Consider the following 24218-nt stretch of genomic DNA (forward strand, 5'->3'; position numbering starts at 1 on the left):
ACGGGCTCTTGTTCATCCAGCCTCCACCGCGCGCTACTCCACCGGCTACTGTTCAACCACCCCTCCACCGTCTACTGTTCATCCAGCCCTCCACACCACGGGGTCCTGTTCAACCACCCCTCCACGGGCACCCCTCCACCGTCTACTGTTCATCCTGCCCTCCACACCACGGGGTCCTGTTCATCCACCCCTCCACGGGCACCCCTCCACCGTCTACTGTTCATCCAGCCCTCCACCACACCACGGGGTCCTGTTCATCCAGAGGCAACGCCACCGCTCACTGTTCATCCACCCCCCCCCCCCGCAATGCTCACTGTTCATCCAGAGGCAGCATCGATCGGCTTCAGTTAGCAGCAGTAGCCAAGGAATCGCTCGATCGGGTTCAGTTAACAGCCATCGATCGATCGCTCGGGTTCAGTAACGCGTAGCCTGTAGTGCAATCGCTCGGGTTCAGTTAGAGCCCAACGCCTCGCTTGGGTTTAGTTAGAGCCAACGCCTCGCACACACGCGCGTACGTGTACGAGAGAAACATGCATCGCTCGGCCCCCCGACCTCCCACCGTAACCGGGAACTCGCCGAAATTTTCCTCCCCCTCGCTTCTACCATGGTTTTTTCTGTCATGGACGGCCCAAAGAATGTCATGCAGCTGCGTCTCCGGCCCGCCCAGGACGAAAAGCCCATTTTTTGTCATGATTTTTTGTCATAGAAGTAGGAGCCCACCACATCTATGATGATACCGGGTTTTGTCACAATTATCATCATAGAAGTGTCATATGTATGACAGAAAAAAATTTCGTTCGGCCCAAAATGTAACGGATGTGTCTTTTTTTTATAGTGATGGGTCGTCCCATATTCGAACGTCGGTGCCGTCCTCGATTCGCCAGATCACTCCTTCCTTGAGGAGTGCAATCCCTTGTAGAATACTCCTCCACACATGGCTCATATTGGGGACTGGTTCAGCGGAGAGCACGTTGCCATTAGGGAAATACTTAGCTCAGAGAACCTGGGCACAGAGGGATTCGGGGGACTGGATCAGACGCCATCCTTGCTTCGCTAGCATCGCTAGATTAAACGAGTAAAGGTCCCGGAAACCCAGCCCCCCTCTTCCTTTGACAGCTTCATCTTTCCCAGCCCACCCAGTGCATCTTGTTCTCTTCGCCATGGTTGTTCCACCAGTACTGATAGATAAGCTGGCTAATCTCATCACACAAAGACTTTGTTAGATCAAAGCAGGCCATGGCATATGTTGGGATCGCCTGGGCAACGGCCTTCACCCATATTTCTTTGCCGGCCATGGAGAGACACCTATCCCAGCCGCCCTGGATACGGCCGATAATCTTCTCCTTGATATATTCAAAACATTTCTTCTTTGACTTTCCAATATATGTGGGGAGGCCCAAGTACTTTCCTTCTGTGGATTCGCTGCCCAACTGTAGCTCTTGCAATAGTAAATTTCTGTGGGGCTGTTTGGCATTGGAACTAAACATCACGGATGATTTCTCACGGTTGATCATCTGGCCAGATCCCTCCTCATATGCTTGCAATATAGAGTTAATCATTGCCACCCCTTGCGTAGTAGCTTCCAGAACCAACAACGAGTCGTCAGCGAAGAGAAGATGGTTTACTCTGGGTGCTGTTGGAGCGAGTTTGATGCCCTTTATCCGGTTCTCCTCATCAGCCTTGTTGAGCATCGCCGATAGACCTTCAGCACAAAGGAGGAACAGATAAGGGGAAATGGAATCCCCCTGCCGTAACCCCCTGCCTGGAACCACTACATCTGAAAGTGTGTTGTTCACTTCGAATCTATATAACACCGAACTAACACACTTCATGATCAGCTGCACAAACGATTCCCCGAACCCCATCTTCCTCATCATCCCCTGTAGGAAAGACCACTCAACTCGGTCATAAGCCTTGCTCATGTCCAACTTTAGCGCCATGTATACATCCTTTCCTTTCCTTTTCCTTTTCATAAAGTGAGTCATCTCATATGCAAGGATAGTATTGTCAGAGATCAATCGTCCTGGCACAAAGGCACTTTGGTTTTCAGAGATAAGCTCGTCTAAAATCATTTTGAGGCGGTTGGCAATAACCTTCGACACAAGTTTGTACACCATGTTGCAAAGGCTAATAGGGAGGAGATCTTTGACTCGATCAGGGTTCCGAACCTTTGGGATAAGCACAACAATTGTTTCGTTCCATCCCTCCGGTATACAGCCGCCTCGCAACACATGTAACACTTCTTGTGTGACTGCATCATCCACCGTACTCCAAAAATGCTTGTAGAAGATGGCTGGCATGCCATCTGCCCCAGGGGCCTTGAGATCCCGCATTTCATCAAGTGCCTTCTTAATTTCTTCCGGAGTGTACTCTTTACTCAGCATGTCATTCATTTGTGCCGTAACTCTAGGCTGCACATCTTGTAGGACTCTATCATGGTTGGACCCCGCCCTGGCCGTAAATAAGTGCGTGAAATGATCAGTAATCAGCGCCTTAAGGTTCTCATCTCCTTGCACCACAACCCCATCATCTCCTCTTAACTTGTCAATTCTATTGTGTCTCTTTCGAGTGGACGTGTACTGATGGAAAAATTCAGTGTTCCTGTCCCCTTTCATGAGCCAGTTGGCATGAGCTCTTTGTCGCCACAAGATATCAAGTTGTTCTTCCAGGCGATCTAACTTGTACCTGGCGACCTGCTCCTTTCTGATATTCGACTCATTTAGATCCCCCCTCTTGTACTTCTCCAGCTTGGCCTTCAGCTTTTAATACATTGTTGTAGGTCACCAAGCACCTCCCTGCTCCATGTATCCAGATCCTTTGACACAGCCTTGATCAGTTGGGTCACCGTAAAGTCACCATTCTCCTTTGCCCTCTGCCAAGCATCCACCACCACTCTTTCACAATCCTCCTCCAGCAGCCAGCGGGCTTCGAAACGTTTGTTTAAGTTGTTTGGTTGCGGCCGAGGTCTCTTGTGTGCACCATCGACCTGCAGAATCACAGGCCGGTGATCCGAATGCTCAGGGCAACCATTAACCACCTTATAACCCAGGAACCGCATACACCACTCCGCATTAGCCACTGCACGATCGAGACGCTCACGGATGTATCCATCAACACGATAATTATTATTGCGCCAAGTGAAAATGTCACCCTCGAATCCGAGGTCATTCAAATTACAGAAATTTAAAGCAGAACAAAAACGGTCCATGTATGCCTGGGTCCTAGTCACTCCTCCTTGCTTCTCAAAGTTGTACAAGATCTCATTAAAATCCCCCATGCAGACCCAGGGCAACTTCTCTTGGAGATGGAGAGTTCGCAGCAGCTTCCATGTCTCCTCCTTTAATTCGGTTTTGGGCTGACCATAGATGCCGGTGAACCTCCATTTGAAACCATCTGCCTCAGTGACCGTGGCATAAATATGCATCCGTCCCATCCACCTCAAAGCCAGGTTTACCTCCTTTTCCCACAGCAGTGCCAGGCCTCCACTCTTGCCTTCACAGGCCTTGAACACTAAATTGGGCATATTGAGGGTATACCTTAGCTTCTCCACTTTATTTTTATTCATCCTAGTTTCTGAAAGAAAAAGAATATCGGGGTCCTCCTTCTTCTGCATCGCCAGAAGACCATGAACTGCCGGCCTACCCCCGAGTCCCCGGCAGTTCCAAGCAACCACTTTCATTGCGGATTGCAGGGCTGTCCCGGCAGCCCTACCTTCAAGGTTATATCTCCCACCTCTTGAGGGTTGGTTTGCTCCACTCTCCGTCTCTTCTCACCCTGATCCTCCCCAGCCACATTACTTAGCTCCCTCTTCCCTTTTACAATGGTTCCATCAGCTAGTGTGGTTTCTCCCTGCTTCCCCTCCTCCTTGCGGTTCCGTCCGTGCAGACGCTTAAAATTCCCCGGTTTACTCTTTGCCCTCCCATCTCCTTTCTCTGCCTGATGGTGCTCCTCCTTCTTCTGCTCTGCAAGTGTTCCCGGAGCACTGTTCACGTGGTTGTGCATGGCCTCGGTTTCCTCCCCACACTTTGTTGCTACCGGGGCCCGCTTTATGTCTCCCTCTCTCACCAACCCACTGTTTTTGTCCCCATCTGGCTGGCCCGGCACAATCTGCATTGCATGCACTTGCGTATTTTGCTGGTTTGAATGCCCTTTGCCAACATCTGCCTCGGGATCTGTGGTCTGACTGGACTGGCCGGTACCTCCGGTCTCTGATGCATATGTTAACTTCTTGGGATGGCCTGCCTTGGGTTGTTGTTTGCTTTGTTTCAACGGGCTAGTAACCTCCTGCTCTTTATCATTCCCCATTATCTAATCGGCTCCACTTGTACTATTCTTGCGCCAGTTCGGCCCATCACTCCCTGACAAGGTTCTACCTCTCCATGAACCCATACTTCTGCTATCAGAAACCCTGCCACCCGAGCTGGATCTGTTATTTCTCCATCCTCCCCCCCCCCCCCATTATAGCCCCCTTTCCATTTCTCCATGAATGCCCATAGCCAGGGGCCAAACTGCTGCTTCTCCCCTTTCCGGGGCTTAATCTTGCACATTCTATCGACGTGCCCAATGACCCCACATACATAGCAGAAGTCTGGGAGGTACTCATACTCGAAAGGACACCAGTTCCTCTCCCCCTCTTCCTCTGTGTTGCCAATAATCACCTTCATACTATCATCATCCTCTTGCTGATCGTCCTCAAGCATGAAACCCCTTATAAGGGGTGTTTTAATCCCCATTCTTACTTTCACCCAGAGAAATCTTCCAGCAGCCCGTCCATCGGCACTAGCATCCACCTCCATCACCTCTCCTATTTCCGCACCAATGGCCTCTCCGACTTCCCTATTCATCATCCCGAGTGGTAGGCGCATGATACGAACCCAGATGGGGGTGCTGTCAAAACTGTAATCCTCGATCTGTTTCCTGGCCACATAATCTTCTAAAACTAGGAGGTCATTCCCAAACTCCCACGGACCTCCTTCAAGGGCCATTCTCTTCCCCGACTCTTGTCCAAACGTAATCAGGAAAGTGTTCTCACCCACCTCCTTGCAGTCAATACCTCTGATTGGACACCAGATCCTGCCCAACGTCTCCGCCATGGCCTCGACGAAGACAGGTTTCTTCGAGAAAAGTTTTGCCAGTGCTTGCGGTTCCACTACTCCTGCTTTACCAGATCCAGCCCATCCGATCTTAATGCCCTTCTTCTCCTTCTCAGACAGCCTCAGATCCTTCAGCAGTCCTTCCACCTTCTCCATTGATGCACCGGGACCAGAGATCAGATCCAACTAGGGTGAGATGGTGTTTTACGATCACGTGCCCTAGTACACGCGAAAGGCTTTTGGTGTGGGTGGGTTCAGGGGCTCGGGACGCAGGTGATCGCTAGGCCGCCCCTGCGAGGGAGAGCAGCGGCCGACACGATCAGATGAGGGAGACGACGGCGGCGGACGGGAGACGGACGGGAAACCCTAGATCGCCTAGGGAGTCGCCAGACGAGAAACCTAACCGCCACTCACGGGGCAAACAACGAGCGGCGCTGTCTTTTTTTGATCTGCTGTGGGGAGACTGCAGGGGACATACGGATTACTATCAACGAGAGCACCGCCCGGATTACAGTCAGCGGCGTCCAAGATAAACGTGTTCGGCTGCTGGTCGTGCAACGGAACGGATTATGTCCTATGATTCCGTGGTCGGTGCATTAGGTGGCCGTTGGTGGTTGGCTGCATGATAGATGATCAGATTAATTGGAGCCTACCGCCGTTTAGAGCATCTATAGTTGGATTTGGCAAATCCGAAGTTGCAGTTGGATATCTCATATTAAATTATCAAATCCATACAAAGACATGCAAACTAAAAAAACTATGTACTACATCGATCACCTAGCTACTCGTCGTCGAATATGTCGATAATCTCCGTGCCCGGCTCCGGCAGCATGGGCGACAAGCCGGCAGCTGCAGCTCCGGCTGCTCCACTCCGGCCTCCTCCGCCTCTATCTCCACGTCGAGTTCGGCGAAAAGCGCGTCGGACTCCGCTTGCTTCCGCCGGAGGAATGCCCGGTTGGCCTCCACATAGGCCTCATTCTGGATGGAGTCCAGAATGGCCTACTGCTCCGCCATCTCGTCGGACTGGGCGACGGTGAACCCCGCCTCCGTTTGCTCCATGTTGAAGCCCGGCAGCTCCGGCTCTTGCTGCTCCGCCTCCTCCATCTTCATCGGAGGTCTTTTATCTAGAGCAAGCAAATAGTAGTAGAATGGAGAGTCCTGAAACTTTTATTTATTTCTTGTCCTTTTTTTGGGGTGGGGGGGGGAGGCCATCATGACTAGCTTTATTGAACTTAAACAATAGTTACATCGTTCACCAATTGGCTAACTAATAACTCAGGAGGTTCGTTAGTCCAATTGTCATCACATTTATTACAAAAACTAAACTTTGCTAGCTCATGCGCAACTGAATTTGCTTTGCGAAAACAATGAGAGAAGATGACCTTTCCTATTGACGTTGATAAGTCTATGCACTCGGCGAAGATCGCTGCAGCTACATCCCACCATTGATCTTGTCCTCGACAACAGTTGATGACGTTCAACGAGTCTGACTCCGCTTCTACTCTGTTGAAACCCAAGGAGTTTGCCAGAATTAATCCATCCCGCAATGCCATTGCTTCAATAGTCACAACATCTGCTGCCAGTGATATCTTCAATAGCATGTGTATATTTGTATGTATGTATGTATGTGTGTGTATATATATATATATATATATATATATATATATATATAGCAATGCTATTCATCACCCAGGGTGCAGAATATGTTATTCTTCACCCGAGGTAATCTTAAGATCGTTTCATATATTAATTACATTATGTATACAAAAAGTTACATTCATATTGATTTTACTACGTAAAATTTAGTATAAGAAAACAAAAATATGGGTCCTAAGTCTAGAAAATTTGCATTTATGTACATTTTACACTATGCTTTTATGTTTTGTAATTTTAGGTAACATAAAATATTTTTATGGCAATTATAATTTTCTTGTGTACTCTTTTTACGTATGAAATAAGACAAAATAAATATGGCGATTTTTCTTACGTTCCCTTTTTACGTAAGGCGATTATAAATTTTTGAAACTTTTCAGTTTCAAAAAATTCTGAAAATAAATACACATATACCAAGATACATAATGTATATGTGTGCAAACTTTCAGTTCCAAATACATCAAAATGTGAGCTGCACAAAAAAGGCAAATCTGGAGTCTTTTAGCATATGTACTGTTCATCTATAAAGTCCATGCTTTTTGGTTTTTTGTACAGCTCGCAATTCAAAGTATTTCATCCTGAAATTTTTCACACATACACTTTACATCCTTGCATACATGTGTATTTTTTTCCAGAATTTTTTGAAACTGAAATTTATGAATTTTGAGTTATTCAAAATAAAGGGCTCCATGGAGTTCGGTCTCCAAAATGCCCTACTTTATATATAGACAATGGTCTAAAAAGATTTTTTTGAACACACTTCCAGTTTTACAATAGAACATCTATATATAGAACGTCTATAGTCTCTCTTCTAAATTTTAATATTATTTTGTAACTACCAATTCAGCAAATCCTCTTTCGTATAACAGTAAATGTTCAAAATGCCAACAACGGCCCGCGCCTTCTCCATCTACTGCAAGCAGCCCCTGGGTTTGTCATCTGTCAAGCTTTTTCGTACTTTCTCCGTTCCATAATATAGTGTATCAGTGCTTTTTGAGATTCAAATTTAACCGTAAAGTCCCGATTACGGAGGGAGTGAAAATTACATTAAATTCGTATTTTTATATGAATTCAGTGATATAATTTTTGCTCCCGCTGTAATCTGTTTTGTTGGTTATATTTATGGTCAAACTTAAATTTCAGAAAGCACGGACGCACTACATTATGAAACGAAGAGAGTAGATAGCAACCGGTCGCCGTCGCATCCTTCTCATTCTTTTAATGCTTTTCAAAGAAAAAGATGACATCTGGAACGACTTTGTAGTATGTACTTGGTGTACGGGACATACGGATTACTATCAACGAGAGCACCGCCCGGATTACAGCCAGCGGCGTCCAAGATAAACATGTTCGGCTGCTGGTCGTGCAACGGAACGGATTCTGTCCTATGATACCATGGTCGGTGCATTAGGTGGCCGTTGGCGGTTGGCTACATGATAGATGATCAGATTAATTGGAGCCTACCGCCGTTTAGAGCATCTATAGTTGAATTTGGCAAATCCGAAGTTACAGTTGGATATCTCATATTAAATTATCAAATCCATACAAAGACATGCAAACTAAAAAAAACTGATGTACTACATCGATCACCTAGCTACTCGTCGTCGGATATGTCGATAATCTCCGTGCCCGGCTCCGGCAGCATGGGCAACAAGCCGGCAGCTGCAGCTCCGGCTGCTCCGCTCCGGCCTCCTCCGCCTCTATCTCCACGTCGAGTTCGGCGAAAAGCGCGTCGGACTCCGCTTGCTTCCGCCGGAGGAATGCCCGGTTGGCCTCCACATAGGCCTCATTCTGGATGGAGTCTAGAATGGCCTACTGCTCCGCCATCTCGTCGGACTGGGCGACGGTGAACCCCGCCTCCGTTTGCTCCATGTTGAAGCCCGGCAGCTCCGGCTCTTGCTGCTCCGCCTCCTCCATCTTCATCGGAGGTCTTTTATCTAGAGCAAGCAAATAGTAGTAGAATGGAGAGTCCTGAAACTTTTATTTATTTCTTGTCCTTTTTTTGGGGTGGGGGGGGGGAGGCCATCATGACTAGCTTTATTGAACTTAAACAATAGTTACATCGTTCACCAATTGGCTAACTAATAACTCAGGAGGTTCGTTAGTCCAATTGTCATCACATTTATTACAAAAACTAAACTTTGCTAGCTCATGCGCAACTGAATTTGCTTTGCGAAAACAATGAGAGAAGATGACCTTTCCTATTGACGTTGATAAGTCTATGCACTCGGCGAAGATCGCTGCAGCTGCATCCCACCATTGATCTTGTCCTCGACAACAGTTGATGACGTTCAACGAGTCTGACTCCGTTTCTACTCTGTTGAAACCCAAGGAGTTCGCCAGAATTAATCCATCCCGCAATGCCATTGCTTCAATAGTCACAACATCTGATGCCAGTGATATCTTCAATAGCATGTGTATATTTGTATGTATGTGTGTGTATATATATATATATAGTTTTACTATTCATCATCCAGGGTGCAGAATATGTTATTCTTCACTCGAGGTAATCTTACGATCATTTCATAATTAAATTACGTTTGAAATTCAAATAGTTACATTTCTATTGATTCAGTACGTAAAATTTGACATAAGAAAATAAAAATATAGGTCATAAGACAAGAAAATTTGTAGTTTATGTGTATTTTAGAATATGTTTTTACGTTTGTAATTTTACGTAACATAAAATATTTTTTACGGGTATATTTTCTTACGGTCTCTTTTTGTCTCGGAAATAAAACAAAACTTACAGAACGTAAAATTACGGTGCATTGATGGCAAAATAGAGGGGGGGTGAAGAATAACTATTCCTCACCCAGGGTGACGAATAGCGTATATATATATATAGCAATGCTATTCATCACCCAAGGTGCAGAATATGTTATTCTTCACCCGAGGTAATCTTAAGATCGTTTCATATATTAATTACATTCCGTATACAAAAAGTTACATTCATATTGATTTTACTACGTAAAATTTAGTATAAGAAAACAAAAATATGGGTCCTAAGTCTAGAAAATTTGCATTTATGTACATTTTACACTATGCTTTTATGTTTTGTAATTTTAGGTAACATAAAATATTTTTATGGCGATTATAATTTTCTTGCGTATTCTTTTTACGTATGAAATAAGACAAAATAAATATGGTGATTTTTCTTACGTTCTCTTTTTACGTATGGCGATCATAAATTTTTGAAACTTTTCAGTTTCAAAAAATTCTGAAAATAAATACACATATACCAAGATATATAATGTACATGTGTGCAAATTTTCAGTTCCAAATACATCGAAATGTGAGCTGCACAAAAAAGGCAAATCTGGAGTCTTTTAGCATATGTACTGTTCATCTATAAAGTCCATGCTTTTTGGTTTTTTGTACAGCTCGCAATTCAAAGTATTTCATCCTGAAAATTTTCACACATACACTTTACATCCTTGCATACATGTGTATTTTTTTCCAGAATTTTTTGAAACTGAAATTTATGAATTTTGAGTTATTCAAAATAAAGGGCTCCATGGAGCTCGGTCTCCAAAATGCCCTACTTTTTATATAGACAATGGTCTAAAAAGATTTTTTCGAATACACGTCCAGTTTTACAATAGAATATCTATATACAGAACGTCTATAGTCTCTCTCCTAAATTTTAATATTATTTTGTAACTACCAATTCAACAAATCCCTTTTCATATAACAGTAAATGTTCAAAATGCCAACAACGGCCTGCGCCTTCTCCATCTACTGCAAGCAGCCCCTGGGTTTGTCATCTGTCAAGCTTTTTTGTACTTCCTCCGTTCCACAATATAATGTATCCGTGCTTTTTGAGATTCAAATTTAACTGTAAAGTCCCGATTACGAAGGGAGCAAAAATTACATTAAATTTGTATTTTTATTATGAATTCAGTGATATAATTTTTGCTCCGCTATAATCTGTTTTGTTGGTTATATTTACGGTCAAACTTAAATTTCAGAAAGTATGGACGCACTACATTATGAAACGAAAAGAGTAGATAGCAACCGGTCGCCGTCGTATCCTTCTCATTCTTTTAATGCTTTTCAAAGAAAAAGATGACATCTGGAACGACTTTGTAGTATGTACTTGGTGTACGGGACATACGGATTACTATCAACGAGAGCACCGCCCGAATTACAGTTAAACGTGTTCGGCTGCTGGTCGTGCAACCGAATGGATTATGTCCTATGATTCCGTGGTCGGTGCATTAGGTGGCCGTTGGCGGTTGGCTGCATGATAGATGATCAGATTAATTGAAGCCTACCGCCGTTTAGAGCATCTATAGTTGAATTTGGCAAATTCGAAGTTGCAGTTGGATATCTCATATTAAATTATCAAATCCATACAAAGACATGCAAACTAAAAAAACCTACGTACTACATCGATCACCTAGCTACTTGTCGTCGGATATGTCGATAATCTCCGTGCCCGGCTCCGACAGCATGGGCGACAAGCCGGCAGCTGCAGCTCCGGCTGCTTCGCTCCGGCCTACTCCGCCTCTATCTCCACGTCGAGTTCGGCGAAAAGCGCGTCGGACTCCGCTTGCTTCCGCCGAAGGAATGCCCGGTTGGCCTCCACATAGGCCTCATTCTGGATGGAGTCCATAATGGCCTACTGCTCCGCCATCTCGTCGGACTGGGCGACGGTGAACCCCGCCTCCGTTTGCTCCATGTTGAAGCCCGGCAGCTCCGGCTCTTGCTGCTCCGCCTCCTCCATCTTCATTGGAGCCATCTCCTCCTCCTCATCATCTTCCCCGGCAGCTCCTCCTCCTACTCCTCCGGCTCCCGTGAGTCCGGAGGCAGCCAGGTAGCGATGCGGGCGGCGCGCGCGGCTTGCCTCGCCTGTATCTCTTGCTGGATCTCGTGGCGACGCTCCGACGTCAGCATGGCGTAGTATAAGGATACGTTATGTTGCACCGGACCATGGCGAAGTGCCTGAGCATGGGCGGAGTGTCGGATCATGGGCAGAGCGCCAGAACGGGAGAGGAAGGAGGTGGATCAGCACGGACTGGTGGCGCAAAGAAGGGGAAATGGACGGGTTAGGGTTACGAGACGCCGGCCAGGTTAAATAGCCGGATTTGGGTTTGGGCGGTGAGCCGGAGCGGCGCCAGGCGGCGTTCACAGCGCGACGACGGACATGGCGTATGTCGGACTGCCGGGTTTTTGAACTTTTCCGCGTAGGATCTCGCTATCAGACCGACGTGACGGGCGTGCATTGGCGCGTCTGAGTGTCCCATATCCGCTTCATATTTGAGCTGGATATGAAGTGCCAGTCAGCTCGAACGTTTGAGGTCCATTTAAAAAGCTCATTTGAGTTAAAAAAGGGTGTGTCTAGGGCACATCTAGATGTGCTTTAGTTATTGCACATCTAAGTGAGTGAATCAAGTATAAAGAGAAAAAGAAAAAAGAAAAAAATATATTCACACGAATCTCAATGTACGATCAATGACATATGACTTAGATGTATAATATTTATGGCACATCTAGACGTGCTTTAGCAAAACTGTTAAAAAAACCGTAACCGAACAGCGACCGGGCAGCCGCCCGGGCGAATCGGGTTTAAGGGCCGGGTGCAGTGTTCTTAGCTATAGCTTAGCTGCACCTGACCTGATCCCAGGCGTGGCCAGTATATATATCTCACCTGCACTCGACGAGCAACGAAGGGATCGGGGACATGGGAGGAGCTTCGCTGCTGCGTCTAGCGGCCGCCATGGTCCTCACCGGCTTGGTTTCTCCGCCTGTTGCAGTGGCGGCACGCGCGACGCCGCCACTGCCGGTGCTGCCGATCCCGACGGCGGCGCAGCTCGCGTGGCAGCGGCGGGAGGTGATCATGTTCTTCCACTTCGGGATGAACACGTTCACGAACTCCGAGCTGGGCACAGGGGAGGAGGACCCGGCCCTGTTCGGCCCCGCCGCGCTCAACGCCAGCCAGTGGATGGACGCGGCGGCCGCGGCAGGCGCGTCGCTCGCCATCCTGGTAGCCAAGCACCACGACGGCTTCTGCCTCTGGCCGTCCGCCTACACGGCCCACTCCGTGCGCGCCAGCGGCTGGCGCAGCGGCGCCGGCGACGTGGTGCGCGAGTTCGCCGCCGCGGCGCGCGCACGGGGCGTCGACGCCGGCCTCTACCTCTCGCCGTGGGACCTCCATGATCAGCGATACGGCCGCGAGGTCGCCTACAATGAGTACTACTTGGCGCAGCTCCACGAGCTCCTCACCGGGTCAGTGCCCTGAGCGCGTACGTGCACAGCACAGGTCGCATTCCATCCGACAGGTTTTCTCAATCTCAACCAGTACTCACGTCGTATTGAGTAGGTACGGGAGCTTGTCGGAGATCTGGTTCGACGGCCACAAGGACAAGAACGCGACGAACATGACGTACCACTTTCATGAGTGGTTTCAGATCGTGAGGCAGTTGCAGAGCTCTAGCATCATCTTCTCCGACGCCGGCCCCGACGTCCGGTGGGTCGGCAACGAGGACGGGTTCGTCGGAACCACGTGCTGGTCGACCGTCAACCGCTCCATGATAACGATCGGGGCGACCGGCATCGAGAAGTACATAGTAGCATGATATACTATCACGCATGCACGCTGCAAGGCCAAGCTAGACAGGAAACAAATAATCCTCTATTTCTCTCCTAAATTATGTCTCGGATTTTTAACCAGTAGAGGCAGATTAGACTCGTTTAAACCTATATTAAGTTGTGCCTAAGTTACCATATCGTAACAGCATACATTCGGGTGCCTGCAAAAAAAATCTAGCGCCAGTCACTTTTTATTCTAGCGAGAATGGCGTGAGGAGCACCAGCGACGAGCGTTGGGCACGGCGAGGCCGAGTCGTGTACTAGGGAGAGCCGCTGGAGCGAGTAAGAAACTTAACATGGGGTCGGAGGGTGCATGGGTCGTCGAGTCGTTCATCGAGACGGGCCTTAAGGATGGCCGGGCAGCGACTAGCATGGAGGTGGTGGGAGTGGGACATCGAAGGGAGGGCGGGGCGGCAAGGCCGCCGGCCGCGGGCAGCTACGTGAAGGAAGAAGATGAACAAGGCTAGGCGGGTTTAAGAAGGAAGATGAATTGATGGATATTGATTTGATGGTCAGTAAAGAATTAAATAGTGCCTACAGAATTTCAAAATATACAAAACCACATTGTGTATTTGTACTATGTAATTAATGGCTTGATTGGGCCCAAGATTTCAGCAAAATTTCTGGAAATTCGATGGGTATCAAAATACTTGTAATCGTGAAATTTCGTGTCAGAGTCAACCTGATTTCAAACCATATTTTAATTAGTTCAAAAATTATAGGAGTAAGAGCTAACTGGATTTTGATAGATCGAGTTGCGAAAGGATTGTCGAGATATTGTACAGTACGAGATACTACTAACTGTTAGAGCATGAAGTTGGGTAGTCCAATTAGGTCTACTATTTTGGACTACTGAACCCTGATGGATTATGTGTGTGCAGCTATCTGAACAACGGCGACCCGTGGGGGACGGAGTGGGTGCCGCCGGAGTGCGACGTGACGATCCGTCCTGGCTGGTTCTGGCACAAGAACGAGACGGCCAAGACGCTGAGCCAGCTGCTCGATATATACTACACCTCGGTGGGCCGGAACTGCGTGCTGCTGTTGAACGCGCCGCCCAACACCACGGGCCTGGTGGAGGACGCCGACATCGCCAGGCTCCGCGAGTTCCGTGCCGCCGTGACGCGCATCTTCGGCACGGACCTCGCCGATGGCAGCACGGCGAGGGCCAGCAGCGAGCGCGGCAGCGGATTCGCGGCGGGCAATGTGCTGGACGGCCGGGACGACACGTACTGGGCGCCGACGGCGGAGGACGAGTACTGGGTCGAGCTGCGGCGGCCGGCGAGAGCGCGAGCGCGCGCGTTCAACGTGGTGAGGATACAGGAGCACGTGGCGCTGGGGCAGCGGGTGGAGCGGCACGAGGTGTACGTGGACGGCGTGGCCGTGGCCCGCGGCACGACGGTGGGGAGCAAGCGGCTGCACCGGCTGGTCGGACCCGTCGTTGGCCGGACGGTCAAGATATGGTTCGCCGCGCGCCGTGGGCCTCCGCTAGTGTCGGCGGTGGGCCTGCATCTCGACCCTTTCGAAGCCAATCGTGCGCGCTGATCGAGTGGCTGGAGCTGACTCGCTGCGCTGGCCGCTGGAGTTGAATCACAACCACCATGCAGAGCGATGTGCTACTGCTACGTACTAGTGTACTACTAGCATCGTCCCCAGCGCCGATTACAGGTGACCGGAGACCAAAGTTAATTTGCACTCTTGAAAATGCCTTTTCAATGGTCCGACGTTAGTCATCGCTGGACACCGCAGACGAGGTGATGGACCAGGCATGATATTTGTCTTTTATTACTTTGTACCAACAAAAATGAAAGCCAAACTCATCTGAGCTAGAAATTTGTTTCAGTTTATGGAAGATAGTCGTGTGTTTATTGGATGTTTGGTGGATTTTGAATTTTCAGATGTTCACCCTCAAAAAATATCTCAAAGATGTCTTGGGTGTTCGGGTGCTCCCCCTGAATTTCTCCAAAGGTCAACCACATTTGTCAAAACTCCTCTTTTTGAAAGGTCGTCTTCAAAGTATCGAAATGTTTGTGCACAAATAGTCGAAAGTTGTTAGTTTTGTCATTTGATTTCTTCTTCATTGGACCAGGAGATGTGAGCATAACGCTCACCAGCCACCAAAGGATGTGTGCATGACAAATAACGGGACAGTCGGTGGTTCATATTGCTGATTGTCCACGGATGTACTCCATAAGTCCATATAGCATGCGAAGATTGTCAAAAGTAACCACTTCATGTGCTCGAATTTTAGTAGCCCAAAAAAGAGATATCCAATGTTATGGGAGTCTACTACAGGAAACAAAAAGGTGAAGCCGTCTTTTTACGTCTTGACTCCTCAAGCCATTATTGAACAATTTTTCGTCCTCACTTTGCGAGCTTACCACGAGAAAAAACTACAAACAGTTGAACTTGCACAATCTAGATTAACCTTGTAGGTTTTGAAAAGACGCATGAACCGCCAATCCCAATACATTGGGGACATACAATGGTTGAACGTGTTCGGAGGCACACCCTTAAATATAGCCTATTCAACCGTTGCTTCATTGTTTCACAGAGAAAAAACCAAGTGCTTTGTTGTCATGTTGTCGGGGAATAGGACCGGTTTACCGAAAAAGAAAGCAAGAAGATTGGAAACACGTAAATAGTCACTGATGAAACCAAACTCGATTCTATACTTGCCGCCACCGATGTCTTTTGATGCTATCAGAGGAGAAAAAGACGCGTTTCCTATTCGGCGGTTAACGCGTTGGATACTACTGTTTCTGTTAGCGAGTGCCAGTTGCTGGCGAGTGCGCATGCCGCATGGGATCAGTGCGTTAGGTGGGCCAGCCCATCTTGCTTTCCTTTTGAACGGCTTTAGGAAGCTTCCAAATGATCTTTTGTTTCTTTTCTTTGTTTCCCCTTTTCCTTTTCTCTTCTTAAATCGCAAGCATTTTCCAAATTCACAAACTTTGTTCAATTTGACAAACAATTTATAAATTCATCTTTTTTTTAAATTCTGTGAACTTCATCAAATCTATGAACTTCAAAGTCATGATTTTTTTTCAAATTTGAGAACATTTTTAAAAATACATGAACATTTTTAAAATACGTGAAATTTGGAAACATTTTTCAAATTTGTGAGTTTTTTTCAACTCCATGAACATGCGGTCGACTGGTCAATCATTGACTGGACGAATGTAGCAGTTGATGGGCCAGCCCACGGTAGTAGGAGCTCTGCAAAAAAAGATGACACTTACAGAAGGGGGTTCATGGCCTACTCGGCAATGGGGCCGCTCGGGCCTGGGCTAAGCCAAACCTCTGTGTAATAAAGCCTGGCCCAGGAACCGCTCTAAGCACGAGACAGGTCCCACGCATTCCACGGTGGACGAATCACGAAACGCAACGGCCACGCTTGCCGCAAAATATCTCCACCGCTTGGCCGGTGGTGCCCCACCTGTCAGCACCTCCGGCACACAACCTGTGGCCCCACCAGTCAGCGACGCACAGCCTAGGGTTTCATCCCCAGCGTCGTAACTACATAAACCTCTCGAGCCCGGACCTCTCTTCCCCCTCTTTTCCCGGCTGCGCATCCCTTGCCAGCCTCCCACCCTCCCCACCCCCGCCGCCGCCGCCCCCGCCCCGTCGATGCCTTCCATCGCCGCCATCCCCGAGCCCATGGCCGTCGACGACTCCGCCTCCAAGAAGGCCAAGCGCAAGCAGCTCAAGGCCGAGGCCGCGGCCGCGGCCGAGGCAGCCGCCGCCTCCTCCGGCAAGAAGGAGAAGAAGGAGAAGAAGGACAAGAAGCGGAAGACCAAGGAGCCGGCCTCCTCCGACGAGGAGGGCCGGAGCAGCACCAGCTCCGACTCGGACCGGGCGCCCTCCGCCAAGAAGGCCAAGAAGGAGAAGAAGGACAAGAAGGCCAAGGCCGAGCCGGCCGAGGAGCCGGCCAACGACGACGGGGAGCTCACCGCCAGCGGCGAGGAGGAGGAGCCCGCCGACCCCAACGCGCTCGCCAACTTCCGGATTTCAGACAAGCTCAAGGACAAGCTCAAGTCCAAGGGCATCAACGCGCTCTTCCCCATCCAGGCCACCACCTTCTCCCTCGTCCTCGATGGCAACGACCTCGTCGGCCGCGCGCGCACCGGACAGGTGACTGTTCACCCCTTCTCTGTCTCATTTGATTGGTTGATTTGTCATGTAGTAGGAACTGGTTAGCTGGGTTGTAGTTTCACCTGTGTTTAGATTTAGTGACAAGCGTGCTTCGCGAATTTGACACGATCAATCCCATAATTTTAAAGAGAATAAATCTTTAATTTATTACCATGATCATTGTCAGAATTCCATGGATTAGAAGAGAAGGGTTGTTCCCGTCTCGGAATTGCACGCCCTTTGTTCACATGGGACATTTTTATGTAGTTATACAGTTAATAGGAAAGTGTTAATATTTAACAGGCCATAAGGTCTGTGCAACATCGCTTGTAGTTATCGTTCTTGGTGTCCTGACCATAAAAACAACCATTTTGGGGGCCTAGGCATGATGATCAGTTTGTGTTTGTGATTGTGTGATGTCAACTGAAAACATTTTGTTCATTTTAATTGTAGGGCAAAACGCTGGCTTTTGTTCTACCCATATTGGAATCATTGGTTAATGGGCCACACAAGGCAACGAGAAGGACTGATTACGGAAGGCCTCCAAGTGTTTTGGTTCTGCTACCAACCAGAGAGCTGGCCAATCAGGTATGAATTACCGTCTGATTCTCAAGAAAGATGGATCGTTCCTCTAAATCCTCTGTGATCTGACATTCCCAACAAATTTCAGGTGCATGCAGACTTCGAGTTTTATGGTGGAACGTTTGGGCTTTCTACATGCTGTGCTTATGGAGGTTCCCCCTACCGTCCTCAAGAGAATGCACTGAGACAGGGGGTCGACATTGTTGTTGGGACTCCTGGCCGTGTCAAGGTATTTCCCCCCTCTGTTTATCCTGGTTCATTTGCTCTATAGCTCTCTTAATTTTGTTCTAATACTCGCTGCATCACTTTCTTGCCCAGGATCTTATTGAAAAGCAAAAACTAAACTTGAGGTGCTTGAAATTCCGTGTCCTTGATGAGGCTGATGAAATGCTTAACATGGGGTTTAAGGACGATGTCGAGCTTATTCTTGGTATGTCTACATCCTTGTTATACTAGATGTTCATTCTACAAAGTTGTCTGTATGGTGTTACACAAGTGAATACATGACTTTGCATGCAACTTACTTGCCCAACTTAACCCAAATTCCTTTACTGTTTTAAACAGGCAAGGTTGAAGATGTTACAAAAGTACAGACACTTCTTTTCAGTGCTACTCTACCGGAGTGGGTAAAAAAGGTATGAACCACTTTGGCCAGATATGTTTCTTCTATTGATAATCTTCTTTTTGACAAGCATGTGAACTGACTATACTGTGGAATGATTGTAGCTCTCAATGAGCTTTCTGAAAGCTGACAGGAAGACAGTTGATCTTGTTGGCAACGAGAAAATGAAAGCTAGTGCGTCTGTTAAGCATCTTGCTCTTCCTTGCAACAAGGCTGCAAGGTCACAGATTATTCCAGACATCATAAAATGCTACAGCCAGTATGTATTTCTACCAAATGATCATCCTGTTGGCAGATAGACTAATGCAATTCTCACAAGTTCTTACTGTATATTTAATCTTTGCTTTCAGTGGAGGGCGGACCATTATTTTCACCGAGACAAAAGAATCTGCATCTGAGCTCTCTAGTTTGATTCCTGGATCCCGTGCCCTGCATGGAGATATCGCACAAGCTCAACGTGAGGTAAGTGATTCTGTTTTGACCATGCTTGTGCCCAATGTGATTGAAGTGAACGTGCTGTTCTCTCTGCAATTATTTTTGTAACCAATACATTTATATTGAGCTCTATGAGAATATATCATTTATGTTATATATGCTAGTTGACTTGGATATTATAGTATTTCAGAGTCCTGATTCTAGTAGTTTGCTTGTTTATCCATTTGTAATATGATTATAACTGCCAAACACATCAATTGAAGTGTACTGATTACCGGATGGTTATGCAGGTCGTCATTGCTGGATTTAGGAGTGGGAAGTTCCTCGTTTTAGTTGCTACAAATGTGGCAGCAAGAGGCCTTGACATTAATGATGTGCAGCTTATCATTCAGGTATGCCAATAACTGTAGTTGATTAACTTATCTGATAATTAGCTCCCTCACTGATCATATTCCAAATCTCTAGTGTGAACCTCCACGCGATGTTGAAGCCTACATACATCGGTCAGGTCGGACAGGGAGGGCTGGCAATACTGGCATTGCAGTCATGCTTTTTGAGCCCAGATATAAATTCGGTGTGACCAGAATAGAGAGGGAGTCTGGGGTGAAGTTTGAACATATATCTGCACCGCAGCCTACTGACGTGGCACAATCTGCTGGCAATGAAGCAGCAGAGGCCATTGCAAGTGTGTCTGACAGGTAATGTATTATAACTAATTATAATATCTGGGACTAAACAGATTCCGTGTTACATTGAATTGTGCCATTAACTATGTGGGTGGATACATTGCAGTGTTATTCCTGTTTTCCGGCAACAAGCAGAGGAACTGCTAAGCAACTCCAGCATGTCTGCAGTGGATCTACTAGCCAAAGCACTTGCAAAGGCAGTAGTAAGTCTGTTTGTAGTTCTATATTTGTTCTGATCATACTGGCTGTTAATGGGGTAATTAACAGAATGTACTTCTCTTAGGGCTACACTGACATAAAGAAGAGATCTTTGCTTTCATCTATGGAGAACCATACTACACTACACCTTCAAACTGGCCGACCGTTGTACACACCATCGTGAGTAACAGCTGCGCGTGCTGGTTTAGTGTCTTGTGTCTTGTTGGATGTTGGATTGATTCGAAAATGTATCTTGTGTGCAGGTTTGTTATTAGTACATTGAAAAGGTTCATGCCAGAAGATAGACTCTCAAGTTTACATGGTATAACCCTGACCACTGATGGGACAAGTGCTGTATTTGATGTTCCTTCAGCAGAGGTTCAAGACTACATTCAAGGTATATACGCTTTCTGTACTGTTTCACTTGTACAACCGTGATTTATATTTGACTGAATTTACATTTCAATGCATTTCACCTCTTTGTGCATTGGGTATTACAACCTCGCCTGCTAAAAAACTCTTGATGATTCCCTGCAGGCGCGGAGAACGTGGCCGGGGTGACAATTGATGAAGTGAAGCAACTGCCAGCCTTGCAAGAGAGGGAGCAGTCAAAGGGTAACTTCGGCGGGTCGAGGTTTGGCGGCCGTGGAGGCGGTGGAAGGAGGTTCGGTGGTGGCGGAGGCGGACGATTCGGTGGTGGCGGAAGAGGCAGGGGAGGCGGCGGTGGCAGGTTTAACAGGAGGTGAAGACCTAAAAACAGTATAATCTATTTTTGACGGGAGTTTGAGAGATGAAAGAAGGCACAGGGAATCGTCAAAGTTTTGACTGCGCCGTGTATCGGGTTTTTTGTTTTTATGTATTTGTTAAGTGTTCTGTCCCCCCAGATTATGACGATCAAGTTTGCCAACGGAAGAGTGTAAAATATTGATCTGATACTGATACTCAGCCACTGTTATGAACGAATGAAGCTATGTGTGTTGTTTTGAGACAAACAGCTTTAGTAATCAGCTCTTGCAAATCTATTTTTTGGTTGCTACTCTGTCTCCTGAAGTCCTGATATTCAGGTGGGGCAAGTGATATACTCCCTCGGTCTTATAATGTGTAAGACGCTTTTTGACACTAGTGTAGATTCACTCATTTTGCTTTGAATGTAGTCTTTTATTGCAATCTCTAAAAATACTTATATTTAGGAACGGAGGAAGTAGTTGCTCATAGTAACAATCATTTTACGTGATTCAACATAATCAATTGTTTGGATCCATATAAAAAAACGGTTTCGCTAAGCAAGTTCGAAACCTAACGGCATGGTTGTTGGAGTTGTTCACTGGGATGAGGCTTAGAGAGGGCGGTGGTTGATGAAGGGCGAGGTGACAAGGAGGCTATAGCAGTCGGCCACGAGGACGAAGGCAGGTTGTTAGGGCTGGGTATGTGGCGAGGAAGGAGGAACCGTTGTGGCAGAGGAGGAAGTAGATATGGGAGAAAGAAAATGAACGGGTAGCGGTGTGATTCTAACCGTTGGATCTTGATCCGATGGCTAGAATAGAAGTGACAGGCACGAATGATCTTTTTCAAGTACGTGCTTCCAGAAAAGAATGTTTGAAGTTGTGAATTTTGATCATATTTAACCGAAGGAATGAGAAGGACGTGGCTCTGTGTCATCATCGTATCGGTTACTTTTCTCTGCAATGCCGAACTGTGTATAAGTGGGAGCCAACAACAAAAGGAGGGGGTCGCCGAGTTTTTCATCGCTACAGGGCTTAAAGGGATGGTTGTGGCGGTGGTTAGCACGGTGATGGGCGAAGATCGAGGGAAGCGTGGTACGGTAGATGGTTAGGGCTGGGTAGGCCGCGAGGAAGGAGGAACTGCGCGGGAAGGAGGAAGAATATGAACAGGTGGCGGCAATAGAAGTCACCGACACGAATTGTCCTGTTGAGGTACCTGACCTAGGTGCTTCCAAGAAAAAAGTTGCTTTGTGTCACTATATCGTATCGATGGTTCGCCGAACTGACACATGACGCAACAACAAATTATTTGGCGCACGCGCGGGACGGCCCGTCACATGACGTCGGTTGCGTAGGGGTCGAGGTGGAGGCCCACCGCCGACACCAGCGGCGGCCCGCGCCGCGCCGCGAACCATATCCTCACCGTCCGCCCGGCGACGGGGCAGGCCAGCCGGTGCAGCCGCTTGTGGCCCACCGTGGTGCCGCGGGCCACGGCCACGCCGTCCACGTACACCTCGTGCCGCTCCACCCGCTGCCCCAGCGCCACGTGCTCCTGCACCCGCACCACGTTGAACGCCCGCGCCCCCGCCGGCCGCCGCAGCTCGATCCAGTACCCGTTCCGCCGCCCGTCCTCCGCCGTCGGCGCCCAGTACGTCTCCTCGCGCCCGTCCAGCACCTTCCCCGCCTCGAATCCGCCGCCGCGCTCGCTGCTGGCCCGCGCCCTGCTGCCCTCGGCCAGGTCCGTGCCGAAGATGCGCCTCACGGCGGCGCCGAACTCGCGCAGCCTGGCCATGTCGGCGCCGTCGATGAGGCCCGTGGCGTTGGGCGGCGCGTTCAGCAGCAGCACGCAGTTGCGGCCCACCGAGTTGTAGTAGATGTTGAGCAGCTGGCTCAGCGGCTTGGCCGTCTCGTTCCGGTGCCAGAACCAGCCCGGCCGGATCGACACGTCGCACTCCGGCGGCACCCACTCCGTGCCCCGCGGATCGCCCTCGTTCAGGTACCTGACAATCCGCTGTCAGTCAACAACAGAAGAGAGCAATTCTTTTGGTGGTGGTATCACGTTGTATGTATGTGTGTGCGCTACGTACTTCTCGATGCCGGCGCTGCCGATGGTTATGGAGGATCGGTTGACGGCGGACCAGCAGGTGGTGCCGGCGAAGCCGTTCTCGTCGCCGACCCACCGGATGTCGGGGCCGGCGTCGGAGAAGATGTTGATGGAGCCCTGCAGCTGCCTCACGGTGTCGAACCACTCCTGGAAATGGTACGTCATCTTGGTCGCGTTCGTCCCCTTGTTGCCGTCGAACCAGATCTCCCACACCTTCCCGTACCTACACATGCAACAATGATATGTCAGCAATGGCCGGCCGGGCCGACGATGTGTGGATGCACGTGCAAGCGCGTTCAGGCACTGACCGGGTGAGGAGCTCGTGGAGCTGGGCCATGTAGTACTCGTTGTACGCGACCTCTTGGCCGTAGCGGCGGTCGTGGAGGTCCCACGGCGAGAGGTAGAGGCCGGCGTCGACGCCCCGTGCGCGGGCCGCGGCCGTGAACTCACCGACGACGTCGCCGTTGCCGGCGTGCCAGGGGCTGGCGCGCACGGAGTGGGCGGTGTAGGCGGACGGCCAGAGGCAGAAGCCGTCGTGGTGCTTGGCGACGAGGATGGCGAGCGAGGCGCCGGCGGCCGCCGCCGCGTCCATCCACTGGGTGGCGTTGAGCGCGGCCGGGGCGAAGAGGGCCGGGTCCTCGGCCCCCGTGCCCCGCTCCACGTCCGTGAAGGTGTTCATCCCGAAGTGGAAGAACATGATGACCTCGCGCCGCTGCCACGCCAGCTGCGCCGCCGTCGGGATGGGCAGCACCGGCAGCGGCGGCGGCACGCTCGTTCCAGTCGCCGCCGACGCCGACACCAGGCCGGCGGCGAACACCAGGCAGTAGTAGCACAGCAGCGACATCGACGGACCTCCCCCCATGCCGTCTTTCTCTCCCTCCCCGGTGTCCACTGTCCCGTCCTACTCCTACATATACTGCCAACGCCGCGGGCTGTAACGGACGGGGGACTCCGGCGACGGGAGAGGGAGAAACGTGACACGGCGAATGCGGACACGCCAGTGGCGCGTGTGAACCTGAGCGAGTGAGGTTGGATTTTTACCCGAGTTTCAGTGGCTACGTACGCGCCCCGATCGACCCGGTACCCGACACCCTGATTGATCGCGCTCGATCCGGGTATCCAGTCCGTGTTACGGGACGAGGACGATCGGTCGGTCGCGCTGGGGCTCAGTAACTTGAGTTGCTTTCAGTGGGTGGCCGGCCGGTCCGATAACTCACAGGCCTGCATGCCGGCTGCCATTCTCGGCATCTTGCGGCAGGACGGGAATATTTGCTGCTGGAAGAAGCGCATAGCTCGGGAGGATGGGCCTGAAGCTCCAGAACGCTCCAAGTCGGCAAGGCAACCCTGCCCTGGCTTGGCTTGCTGTCGCTGGTCTGGAAGAAGATGCCATTTGTCGCC

At 49.1% G+C, this 24218-nt stretch overlaps 3 protein-coding genes across 4 annotated transcripts; 2 read left to right on the top strand and 1 right to left on the bottom strand.

Annotated features, from left to right (window-relative positions):
• The first annotated feature begins 12370 nt into the window (after positions 1-12370).
• LOC147972295 (alpha-L-fucosidase 1-like) lies at positions 12371-15187 on the top strand. 2 transcript variants are annotated; one of them, XM_087523023.1, is made up of 3 exons: positions 12371-12977; positions 13072-13311; positions 14222-15187. In XM_087523023.1, the coding sequence occupies exons 1-3, from the start codon at positions 12433-12435 to the stop codon at positions 14883-14885; spliced, it is 1449 nt and encodes a 482-aa protein (XP_087379149.1). In that variant the 5' UTR covers positions 12371-12432; the 3' UTR covers positions 14886-15187. The 2 variants fall into 2 exon arrangements, with proteins under 2 accessions (XP_087379149.1, XP_087379150.1); XM_087523024.1 differs by lacking the exon at positions 13072-13311 and having other exon boundaries at positions 12372-12977.
• A 1737-nt stretch (positions 15188-16924) lies between these two features.
• Positions 16925-20986, top strand: PRH75 (DEAD box RNA helicase (PRH75)). Its single transcript, XM_087521380.1, has 13 exons — positions 16925-17471; positions 17925-18059; positions 18142-18282; positions 18372-18483; positions 18618-18688; positions 18780-18934; positions 19026-19137; positions 19401-19502; positions 19576-19808; positions 19903-19999; positions 20080-20174; positions 20258-20391; positions 20532-20986. Exons 1-13 carry the CDS (start codon positions 16968-16970, stop codon positions 20738-20740), a joined length of 2100 nt encoding a protein of 699 aa, XP_087377506.1. The 5' UTR covers positions 16925-16967; the 3' UTR covers positions 20741-20986.
• LOC147972297 (putative alpha-L-fucosidase 1) lies at positions 20663-23989 on the bottom strand. Its single transcript, XM_087521381.1, has 3 exons — positions 23129-23989; positions 22804-23043; positions 20663-22716 (listed from the first exon to the last, which is right to left on the bottom strand). Exons 1-3 carry the CDS (start codon positions 23680-23682, stop codon positions 22050-22052), a joined length of 1461 nt encoding a protein of 486 aa, XP_087377507.1. The 5' UTR covers positions 23683-23989; the 3' UTR covers positions 20663-22049.
• Between the last annotated feature and the right edge of the window lie 229 nt (positions 23990-24218).

Source organism: Triticum urartu, chromosome 5A (assembly GCF_056163025.1).
Source record: "Triticum urartu cultivar PI428250 chromosome 5A, HENAU_Tu73, whole genome shotgun sequence".
Taxonomy (NCBI): Eukaryota; Viridiplantae; Streptophyta; class Magnoliopsida; order Poales; family Poaceae; genus Triticum; species Triticum urartu.

Excerpts from the sequence above, each read along its gene's own strand:
- LOC147972295 (XM_087523023.1), top strand. The coding sequence starts at position 12,433 with ATGGGAGGAGCTTCGCTGCTGCGTCTAGCGGCCGCCATGGTCCTCACC. Across the intron at positions 12,978-13,071 it reads CTCCACGAGCTCCTCACCGG|GTACGGGAGCTTGTCGGAGA; the intron begins GTCAGTGCCCTG and ends CGTATTGAGTAG. Across the intron at positions 13,312-14,221 it reads GGGGCGACCGGCATCGAGAA|CTATCTGAACAACGGCGACC; the intron begins GTACATAGTAGC and ends ATGTGTGTGCAG.
- PRH75 (XM_087521380.1), top strand. The coding sequence starts at position 16,968 with ATGCCTTCCATCGCCGCCATCCCCGAGCCCATGGCCGTCGACGACTCC. Across the intron at positions 18,689-18,779 it reads TACCGGAGTGGGTAAAAAAG|CTCTCAATGAGCTTTCTGAA; the intron begins GTATGAACCACT and ends GAATGATTGTAG. Across the intron at positions 19,809-19,902 it reads ATTGCAAGTGTGTCTGACAG|TGTTATTCCTGTTTTCCGGC; the intron begins GTAATGTATTAT and ends GATACATTGCAG.
- LOC147972297 (XM_087521381.1), bottom strand. The coding sequence starts at position 23,682 with ATGGGGGGAGGTCCGTCGATGTCGCTGCTGTGCTACTACTGCCTGGTG. Across the intron at positions 23,044-23,128 it reads CTCCACGAGCTCCTCACCCG|GTACGGGAAGGTGTGGGAGA; the intron begins GTCAGTGCCTGA and ends TTGCATGTGTAG. Across the intron at positions 22,717-22,803 it reads GGCAGCGCCGGCATCGAGAA|GTACCTGAACGAGGGCGATC; the intron begins GTACGTAGCGCA and ends GCGGATTGTCAG.